Below are 11,182 nucleotides of genomic sequence, written 5' to 3' on the forward strand. Positions count from 1 at the left end.
GCCCTGGACAGAGATGGGATGCAGACTGGGATGTTTTTCTCAGGGGCACCTTCACATTTCCATTAGAGGCGCCTCGTGTGATGGAGCCTGCTGCTTTGAGTGGGACCATGAGCCGACGGAGAACACCTGCAGCTCCACTCTGCAAACATTTATACATCAATTTCAAATTACAAAACCTAATAACATTTTAAAAGCTAAGAAAGTGGAATCTCTGCTGTATCTGGCTCTACAGGCTTGGAACTATTTTTGCCAATTCCAGCCATAGTGATGTAGTTGGTTGAGGCAGGAAGGGCATCTGGTTTAAAAGGTACAGTACGTAACTTTGTGGAGGTGGCATCTCACTTCATTCATAGAGATAAGATGAGATTTAAGCAATACTGTGGAATATTATAGTTCAATATTTGTTATTAGTCATTATTGTATAAATCATCTCCATGGAAACAAGCAGGAAGCATCCTCCTCCATGCCAAGAGTCATTTTTGTGGAGAGGCAAGCTCGCTCACAGTAAGGATTCAGGTTTTTTGAAAGTTTTTCAATGCAAAAAAAAAAAAAAAAAAATGAAATAAAAAAAAAAATAATAATAAATCATTTAAAGCTTTTTTGGGGGGGCTAAAAAGTGACATACTGAGGCTTTAAAAAACAGCAGTTTTGCTCAGACCCCTGCAGAATAATGGCCCAACTGAAACTAAAGAAAACATTTGAGGTACAGGACTGTCAGATTGTAATAAAAAAAAAAAAAAAAGATAGAGACAGAAACAATAAATTATACTTAATAATAATAATAATAATAATAATAAATGACAGCAGATACTAAAATTAAGATTGATTTTGTTCTGAATTCAAGTCGTGTCAATTCCACAGTGAACCAAAAGAACCAAAAAAAAAAAAAACACACCCCACATCATTTAAAGTGCCGTATATATTTTAATGTACAATAAAGATAGACCAGAATACAACAGAGAGCTCTGAGTACGTGAGGATGGCTGCTTCTTCAGACGAGGAAGGCCACAGCGACGGAGGTGAGCACAGACAGGCCGATCACCGTGTAGCCCGTGCGGTACACCTCGGGGATCTTGAAGCCTTTTCCGATGTCCCACCACTGAAATCAAGCAGAACACAAGAGGAGAATGAGGAAGGCTGCACTCGTGAGTGTGTGCAAATATCAAATGTTTTCTTAGTAAAATGGGCAAACACAGAGATATTGAAAAGCAGCAGTGAATTTAAAGTAGTTAAAGGGGACAGTTATGGATTTTGTAAGGGCTTTTTCATAATAGTGAGTAAATGTCAGGTTTCGAGGAGGAGAGCGGAGCCAGCATCGGATGAACGTAATTAAACTTAACAATATATTACACTGTCTGTCAGGGATGAGCCAGTATGGATTTGTTTCCGCAGATTGTGATATTCAATGTCTGACAACCAATATTGCCATTTTAAAACCAAGGTATTCAACTTCCAAAATGATTCTGTGGCTGATCGCTTTTGGAATTTGGCAGTCCAAGAAAATCTATGACAATTTCTAAAGTAAGATATAATGTATAATAGAAAATTAGGACGGTCACAATAACATATTTTTAAGTGTGATATATTGCTGAAGTAAAGATGAACTATAATGAGTCATAGTTCATAATTTGACCCTCCAAATCATTGTGAAACAGAAAAATAACCAAAATTTCCCCAATACTGTAAAAAAAAAAAAAAAGTCCAACGATAAATATTAGCCCCCAAACATTGTTGACATGAGTGATAAGTCCATATAGTCCATACAGTACTCATGGTGACAGGTCTAACTACTGTACAAATGAGTGCGACTGGACAGTACATTGGTATCACTGATATCAGAGGATTTTCTATTGAGAAGTATTGAAATAAATCCAGATATCTGGCGCCAATATGTTGTTGTGCTGTGCCCCAGTCTGTGTACGCCTGTGCATCATTACATTTTGTCTTTTTGAGCAGATTCTTGAGGAGCAACGGAAATACAAGAACAAAGAAGCTAAAGAGGGGGGTGGTTTGTTTACATTGTCATAAAAAATTTAAAATCATACTAGACTGCATTATATTATTATGTATTCAATTGAAAAGTAAATTCATAAACTCTGCCAAAATATCACTTGGGGTCTGTGCAAGAGACACATTTTCCTGTTGATTATGCTGGACTTACAAATGTTGAACCTGATCTTTGTTATTATTCACCAGAACCCCTTCTTCTTACAGCAAAAATCTGCATTTGACCAATATTCATTTTAGTCCTCTCCATCTGTATTAAATAATATTGCCCTAATACTTTGCTAAAGATTCCACCATGTGATGTCACTGCAGTTACCATGGTGGCACAATGCACACATTAGCAAACACAAAAGTTGTAAAATAATTTGAAAACTCGAGAAAAAAGGGAATTTCATGTATTCAGAGCAGTACCTACAGTTAGCATCACACCCCTCTGAAACCCAGCCATAGTAGTTTATATTGGACTCCATATGTGACTCTCTACAAATGCCTTGACTTGCTACAGCCCCGCCTCACCAGGTGCCGGATGCCGTTGTACGTGTGGAAGGAGACGGGGAACGTGATGCCGATCTTTGCCAGAGCGATGAGCGCAGGCCCCACCCACAGGGAGTGGATCAGGTCCAGGTAGAACGGGTAGTTACCAGGTAAGACCAGAGCGGCCAAGGCGAAGGTCGAGATCGCTGTGGAGAGACAGAGGGAGGGAGAGAGAGAGAGGGAGAGAGGGAGAAACAGAGTGAGGGAGTGACAGAGGGAGGGAGTGAGGGAAAATTTGGATTAGTCAAGTAATTATTTAATTTAAATTATAAGGACATTTATATGAGACAAAAACAGAAAGGAGAAGTGAGTGAGTCAGCTCAAGATTTAATGTTTTTATATTTATCTGTAAAAAGGCAGTTTAAACTCATGATTCACCAGTTTAATTGGATTTAAAATAAATACTTTGTTTCCTAGAACTTTACTCTATATAAATAGTTGTTTTTGCATGAACTCCCCCTGCAGGTGTTGTCTTGTGAGTGCAGTTTGGGTTTTTCTGACAAACATTGTGACTGTGATTAGGTTTGCAATTTATGTTTTAATACTAGGATTCTGTTCGTAGTTTATATTTTAAATGTGTCCACAAAAAGACTGAGATATGAACAAACAAACTGATACAAGAATCACATTTGAGAACATGTTTGTACAGATCCAAGCTACAGGGTTAGATGTTTTTATGCAGAATAAAACATGCTGTTTGTGGTGGAAATCCTTTGTGATTTGCTAATTTTGTCCATTGAAATTGCGATTCTGATGTGATTGTGATTAAACTTGCAGCCGTAGTGTCTTGCCTAACAACACAACAATAATATAAACAGATCAGAGCTGGGATGGTAACCACCGGCCTTCCAAGACACTGTCGCCAAACTTGCGCATAGGTTTAAGAAATCGTTGCCATATCGATTAACAAACCCAAAAAATATTCTTATCTTTTGAATGTTAAAAGTCCTCCGAACGGGGCCTATGAAGTGTGGCATTAATATTTTAAAAGCCAATTAATTTGAGACACATTCAGGTCTGAACAATAACTTCAAATGCTCTTGACCTCCATTAACATTTGTTCTGTGCTTTTTAAAATGGACCAGAGTGGCCTCCATCCTCCGCTCTCACTTTGATAAAACAAAGTGCCTTATGTGGGTCACCGCCGTAAGACTATCAGAGCATTAAAACAGTGGGGCAGCGCAGGCTAAACTTCACTCAATGATTCTGGCACTGATCAATACAAAAGCATCAGAAAAAGCACGAGGACGCCTGCGGACGCTTTCAGATCAATCCAAATGTGACAACGTACAGATTAGAAACAACTCAACCAGGAACGCGCCAACTGGGCAAAAGGGAGCACAATATATGGCTTTAAATATTAATACAAATTACCAATAGAATTTAAGCTGGCAGTTCATATTAGTAAGATTGCTGTAACACTGCTTAAAACCAATTGGCCTGAATATATTTAGGCACTAATAAAAAGAGCTAAGGATAGAAATATTTAGGACTGACACATATGAGGTCATTCCTCTGTGGTGTACAAGGACAGAAGAACTGATTTTCACCTTTTTGAGTTCATACAATAAATGCATTTGAATGCACATGTATGTATTGATTCATGTTAACGTTTTTTTTTTTTTTTTTTTACTAAAAATGTATTACAAAATAAGAAAATTACCATTAAAGATTGGCAGTTTGAATCCTGCTCTTGACATAAAACATCATTGGTTGAGCGGTCACATTCACTGCTGAATACTGTCATTGTGTCCTTGGGCACTTAACCCACCTGTGTGTACACTGGTGTGTGAATGTGTGTAAATGTTTGAGTGGTTCCTTTATGTAAAGCGCTTTGAGTGCCTTGAAAGTGATGCTATATAAAAATGTGACCCTTTACCATATATTAAAAGATACACAGAAAAAAAAAACCCTCTAAGCCCATTTCCAAAGTGCAAATTGACCAGTTTGTATTTAAGTCACTTTTCTCTCTGGATTCTAATAAGAGACTTTGTGTTACTTACCTCCACTGAGGGCGATGCCTGTTCCTCTGTGTGTGACTGACATCATCATCGGGACGGACCATCTGAGACATACAATAAGGCGCATTTTAAAGATGACACTGCTAAAATGAAAGAAACAGAGCAGACCACAGCACACACACAAAAACTGCAGCCTGCCATTCTGATGATGTTCACTGAGTGGACGAGCCTGCTCCAGTGAGATTATGATGTGTGCAGCAGCATTTTATTTCTAATTATAATTATAATCTTTATTTGTACAGCAGTTACACAATTTTACGAGTGCTTCACACTGCAATTAAAATCTTACTCAAGACCCAAATACAAAAATAAACTAGAGAAATAGCAGCAAAAACCCAAAATAAAAAGAGACAATGAATAAAAAGTCAAAGAAAACTAGAAGTCTGGCACTACATGACATGTTTTTGTTCTTTTGTTTAGAGACATTTACTTATGGACCTGTACAATGATTTAGTTTGACTTTAGCCATGTAAACAATGGTTTAAATTGATTAAATGCTTAATTTAAAAATACTTCTATTAATTGTAATACAACTCATGTCACTGTCGCAATCATGTAGCTTTAAAACAGACATATTTGTGCTTGTTTCTGCTCTATAGTTATAATCTATGACACCTGTGGATCATTATGTTAGAAAATGCTAAATTCTCTAATTTTCTAAAACAACTTAATAAAAGAAACAAGTCTGCTGAAACTGCGGTGTCCAATGGGAGCTGACGTCGCTGTAAATGTTATCACAACAAAGAGTTAGCCGCTCCTATGGATAGTTGCACTTTGCACTAGTGAGTGGCAGATTTTTTTTTTTCCATTTGTATCAAAATGATTACATGATACTGCAGAACATGCACAAATCACTCCAAAAACAACTGTGAGAGGGTGAACAACTATAACATGAAGCTAAAGCTAAAGCTCAGAAAAGTCCATTTTGCAGAATAGGTCTGCTTTAATTTCACTTGAATGTTCACCAGAAATAAACACACATTTATCACCGAATAAGAATTTAATCCAAACTATCTGTGATCACAGCCATTAGGAAACACAGCCACGGTTATTACTAAATGGAGTATTCTAATCTGTGCAGTCCTCACCTGTAGATGGTGAGGTGAGGGGACATGGGTCGGTTCAGTTTGGCGTTTTTGGCCCAGAATTTGTTCATTTCCTCTTTGGCTGTTGTCCCCATCGGAGCAACACTGAAGCCAGAAAAGAAGAGCTTTAGAGTCAAAAACATCATCTTAATAATATCAAATCACATCCTAATCACAAACTGACTGTCTGCAGAGGAGAGGGGAGATCTGGAGAGAGGGGGTCCTGGACAGACACAACCCCTGTCGAGCCAACGACCTGAAAAATAAGGGACAGTTACAGCGTGTAGACAATACAACATTAGGACAAACTGATCTAAAGAAGTTACTGAAATTATCAGCAACTTAATATATTATTAGTATTAACTATCTCATTTGAAAATGTGGATATTTTTATATTGTGACACCCACATTTTACACACTGTGGCATCAGGATTCTTCTGGTTTATTTTGGGTTATTAGTTGTATTTCATAGCTAAGCTCATTCATGCTGTGATTCAACATTACAGTATTGCATAATGATGTCTTTTTTCTGAAACTGTTCCATAAAACCATAACCCTGTGGACAGAGAAGTGCTGTCAACATGTCGGCTTCCAGTTTCAATTTACTTTGAGACTATGACAATCTTTTGACAATTTGTCTAGAGACGTAACTATTCTGTGACCAAGACATTCCCTTGTCAATCAAATAAGTGGTTCCGAGTCTAGAAAATGAAACTATGATGCAAATGCACGTTTTGTGATGTGAAATCTGGGGACATAGTTCAAGTGGACAGCGATAACACTACGACTGCTACCGGCACTGATGCTGTTACGACCGAAACAAGCTCAATATTTGGAAAGTAGTGTACTGTATCACGTCGTATCCATTATATGCACATTTTATTACCATCGTGTGAGCATAAATACTTCTCAAGTAAAGAGTCTGTTGTTTAAAATCATTTAACGCTCTCGGTGTAAGTTGGGTTAGCATTAACTTTAGCCACGTCGAGTCTTTCTCACGATAACCTCAAATCAAACTCTACTACGCCTTCAACGTGATTACAGCAGGTGCAAATGTTTTATCTGAGATGTCCCATTCACAGAAAAAAAAACCCCAAACACAATAAAATCTTTGAGAAAACGAGAGGAGCAGAGACGCACTGACCTTAAGAGCAGCGCCATGTTGGATTTACGGTGTGCGGAAGTGACGTAGCGGATGTTGTTATCAGGCCGAAGTGTGAAGAAGGTCATTCTAGGTCAAGAAAATATAAAAGAAATGTAAAAGAAACTATTAAAAGTATTAATGGACTAGCCTGTAAGTCAAAGTGAAAACTTTCAAATATATAAGTATAAAAATGTTGTAATTATGTGAAAGAATTTTGTTACTTAAGTAAAAGTACTTTTTACAGTAGTGTCCACTGTAATATGGATTTCAGTAAAGAACAGATGCCCAAAACTCTACTTAAATGCAGAACTTTACTACTTTTACTTCATTACCTTCCATCTCTGCTTAACAAACAGTGCACTGAGGATGGGAGTACAAATGTTATTTAAATATTGTAATGTTAAGCTGACAGCCAGGACAATAATGAGTGAAAACTGAACTAAACAATGTTCGAAATAAATTATTATTATTATTATTATTATTATTATTATTACTATTATTATTATTATTATTATTATTATTAGGACATTTATAAAGGCTAAATGCAATTTGTAGGAGCTTCTTTTATTATTGTTTTTATTTTTTGTTCATATCAAATTAATTTACTAATTAAGTTTAGCTAATTTGCATATTTAATGTATTTAGCTATGTTCATCCATCCATCTATCCATTTTCTTCCGCTTATCCAGGGCCGGGTCGCGGGGGCAGCACTCTAAGCAGGGACTCCCAGACTTCCCTCACCCCGGACACGTCCTCCAGCTCCTCCGGTGGGACCCCAAGGCGTTCCCAGGCCAGCCGAGAGACATAGTCCCTCCAGCGTGTCCTGGGTCTTCCCCGGGGCCTCCTCCCGGTGGGACATGCCCAGAACACCTCCCTAGGGAGGCGTCCAGGAGGCATCCTAAGCAGATGCCCGAGCCACCTCAGCTGGTTCCTCTCAACGTGTAGGAGCAGCGGCTCTACTCCGAGCTCCTCCCGTGTGACCGAGCTCCTTACCCTATCCCTAAGGGTGCGCCCGGCCACTCTGCGGAGGAAGCCCATTTCAGCCGCTTGTATCCGCGATCTTGTCCTTTCGGTCATTACCCAAAGCTCATGACCATAGGTGAGGGTAGGAACGTAGATTGACCGGTAAATCGAGAGCTTCGCCTTCCGGCTCAGCTCCTTCTTTACCACAACGGACCGATACAGCGACCGCATCACTGCAGACGCTGCACCGATCCGCCTATCAATCTCACGCTCCATCCTTCCCTCACTCGTGAACAAGACCTCGAGATACTTGAACTCCTCCACTTGGGGCAGAGACTCACCACCCACCCGGAGAGAGCAAACCACCTTTTTCCGGTCGAGAACCATGGCCTCGGATTTGGAGGAGCTGATTCTCATCCCAGCCGCTTCACACTCAACTACAAACCGCCCCAGTGCCTGCTGCAGGTCCTGGCTCGAAGAAGCCATCAGGACAACATCATCTGCAAACAGCAGAGATGAAATCCTGTGGTTCCCAAACCAGGCCCCCTCCGGCCCCTGGCTGCGCCTAGAAATTCTGTCCATAAATATAATGAACAGAACCGGTGACAAAGGGCAGCCCTGGCGGAGTCCAACATGCACCGGGAACAGGTCTGACTTACTGCCGGCAATACGAACAGAGCTCCTGCTCCGGTCATACAGGGACCGAACAGCCCTTAGCAAAGAGCCCCGGACCCCATACTCCCAAAGCACCCCCCAAAGGACACCACGAGGGACACGGTCGAATGCCTTCTCCAAATCCACAAAACACATGTGGACTGGTTGGGCATACTCCCATGAGCCCTCGAGGACCCGATGGAGAGTATAGAGCTGGTCCAGTGTTCCACGACCAGGACGAAAACCACACTGCTCCTCATGAATCCGAGGTTCGACTATCGGTCAGATTCTCCTCTCCAGTACCCTGGAATAGACCTTACCGGGAAGGCTGAGGAGTGTGATTCCCCTGTAATTGGAACACACCCTCCGGTCCCCCTTCTTATACAGAGGGACCACCACCCCGGTCTGCCATTCCACAGGTACTGTCCCCGACCGCCACGCGATGTTGCAGAGACGTGTCAGCCAAGACAGCCCCACAACATCCAGAGACTTGAGGTACTCAGGACGGATCTCGTCCATCCCCGGAGCCTTGCCACCGAGGAGCTTGCCAACCACCTCAGTGACTTCAGCCAGGGTGATGGACGAGTCCGCCTCTGGGTCCCCAGTTTCTGCTTCCTCCTCGGAAGACGTGACAGTGGGATTGAGGAGATCCTCAAAGTATTCCTTCCACCGCCCGACAACATCCCCAGTCGAAGTCAGCAACTCTCCACCCACACTGTAAACAGTGTTGGTGAAGCACTGCTTCCCTCTCCTGAGGCGTCGGACGGTTTGCCAGAATCTCTTTGAGGCCGTCCGATAGTCCTCCTCCATGGCCTCCCCGAACTCCTCCCAACCCCGAGTTTTTGCCTCTGTGACTGCCCGAGCCGTGGCACGCTTGGCCCGTCGGTACTCATCAGCTGCCTCAGGAGTCCCACGAGCCAACAAGGCTCGATAGGACTCCTTCTTCAGCTTGACGGCATCCCTTACTTCCGGTGTCCACCACCGGGTTCGGGGATTGCCGCCGCGACAAGCACCACAGACCTTACGACCACAGCTACGAGCAGCCGCATCGACAATAGAGGTGGAGAACATGGCCCACTCGGAGTCCATGTCTCCAACCTCCCCCGGGATCAGGGAGAAGCTCTCCCGGAGGTGGGAGTTGAAGACCCCCCTGACAGAGGGCTCCGCCAGACGTTCCCAGCAGACCCTCACAATGCGCTTGGGCCTGCCAGGTCTGTCCGGCTTCCTCCTCCGCCAGCGGATCCAACTCACCACCAGGTGGTGATCAGTTGACAGCTCAGCCCCTCTCTTCACCCGAGTGTCCAAGACACGCGGTCGGAGGTCAGATGACACGACAACAAAGTCGATCATCGACCTCCGACCTAGAGTGTCCTGGTGCCATGTGCACCGATGGACACCCTTGTGCTCGAACATGGTGTTTGTTATGGACAAACTGTGACTAGCACAGAAGTCCAATAACAAAACACCACTCGGGTTTAGATCGGGGAGGCCGTTCCTCCCAATCACGCCCCTCCAAGTGTCACTGTCGTTACCCACATGGGCGTTGAAGTCCCCCAGGAGAACAACGGAGACCCCGGTTGGTGCACTGTCTAGTACCCCTCCCAGGGACTCCAAGAAGGTCGGGTACTCTGCACTGCTGTTTGGCCCGTAGGCCGACACAACAGTGAGAGACCTGTCCCCGACCCGAAGGCGCAGGGACGCGACCCTCTCGTTCACCGGAGTGAACCCCAACACGCAGCGGCTGAGCTGTGGGGCAATGAGCAAGCCCACACCAGCTCGCCGCCGCTCCCCGCGGGCAACGCCAGAGAAATGGAGAGTCCAACCCCTCTCAAGAAGTTGGGTTCCAGAGCCCAAGCTGTGCGTGGAGGCGAGGCCGACTATATCTAGCCGGTAACGCTCAACCTCCCGCACAAGCTCAGGCTCCTTCCCCCCCAGCGAGTGACATTCCACGTCCCCAGAGCTAGTCTCCATGTCCGGAGATCTGGTCGTCGAGGTCCCCGCCTTCGACTGCCGCCCGGATCTCTCCGCACCCGCCCCATTATGTTAGAATATTATGTTCATATTTCTTATATTTGTGCTAATTTCAATGCCTTATTGTTTACTTTAGCACCTTTTCTGTTGAGTTTAGTCCATGGTCGCCTTGGGGATAAAAGTGGTCACTTTAGCCTGACCAGAGGGGACCTGTGTGGCCCTATGGGTTTTTGCCAGTCTGCAGGAGAGGCAGCAGGTACACCAAACAATCCTGTTGTTTGTCTGTTCACTTAGAAAAAAAAACCTGGAACTTCATCTCTGGAACTGGACAATGACTTTGTTGAGTCCCAAGGGGGGAGCTAAGGTCTTCAATCTAGATCCTCACGTAACATGTAAATACAGAACCTTTTAGCAATGCAGTGTACTCTCTACCATTTTTACTTTGCTTTTAAGCAAGTTTAAATATAGTTGGCCCCTGTAGTGATTTATAAAACCAAACATTTCAATTCCTTTTTTTATTGCAGTGTCATTTTGAAAGCTCTCTTAAAATAAAATTAATGGCAAATAGTGATTCAGAATTGGTCAATGTTTCTACATAATGACTAGTAAAGATTTTACATTAAAATAATAAAAAATATGCAACTTTGTCTTGAGTAAATTTTATGATCTGATTTATGTTTAAGTAAGTAACTAATGTGTAAGTATTTCCAAAAGTTAAAAGGATAATAAAAAAAATTGGTGAATAAAAAACACATCTCAAAGGTAGGTATGAGAAATAAGCAATAAAACACACTCAAACATTT

At 42.6% G+C, this 11,182-nt stretch overlaps 1 protein-coding gene across 1 annotated transcript; it reads right to left on the bottom strand.

Moving 5' to 3' along the window:
* Positions 1-987: 987 nt before the first annotated feature.
* sdhc (succinate dehydrogenase complex, subunit C, integral membrane protein) lies at positions 988-6,842 on the bottom strand. Its single transcript, XM_033982587.2, has 6 exons — positions 6,792-6,842; positions 5,832-5,903; positions 5,651-5,752; positions 4,545-4,606; positions 2,524-2,687; positions 988-1,099 (listed from the first exon to the last, which is right to left on the bottom strand). The coding sequence occupies exons 1-6, from the start codon at positions 6,806-6,808 to the stop codon at positions 992-994; spliced, it is 525 nt and encodes a 174-aa protein (XP_033838478.1). The 5' UTR covers positions 6,809-6,842; the 3' UTR covers positions 988-991.
* Between the last annotated feature and the right edge of the window lie 4,340 nt (positions 6,843-11,182).

Source organism: Periophthalmus magnuspinnatus, chromosome 17 (assembly GCF_009829125.3).
Source record: "Periophthalmus magnuspinnatus isolate fPerMag1 chromosome 17, fPerMag1.2.pri, whole genome shotgun sequence".
Taxonomy (NCBI): Eukaryota; Metazoa; Chordata; class Actinopteri; order Gobiiformes; family Gobiidae; genus Periophthalmus; species Periophthalmus magnuspinnatus.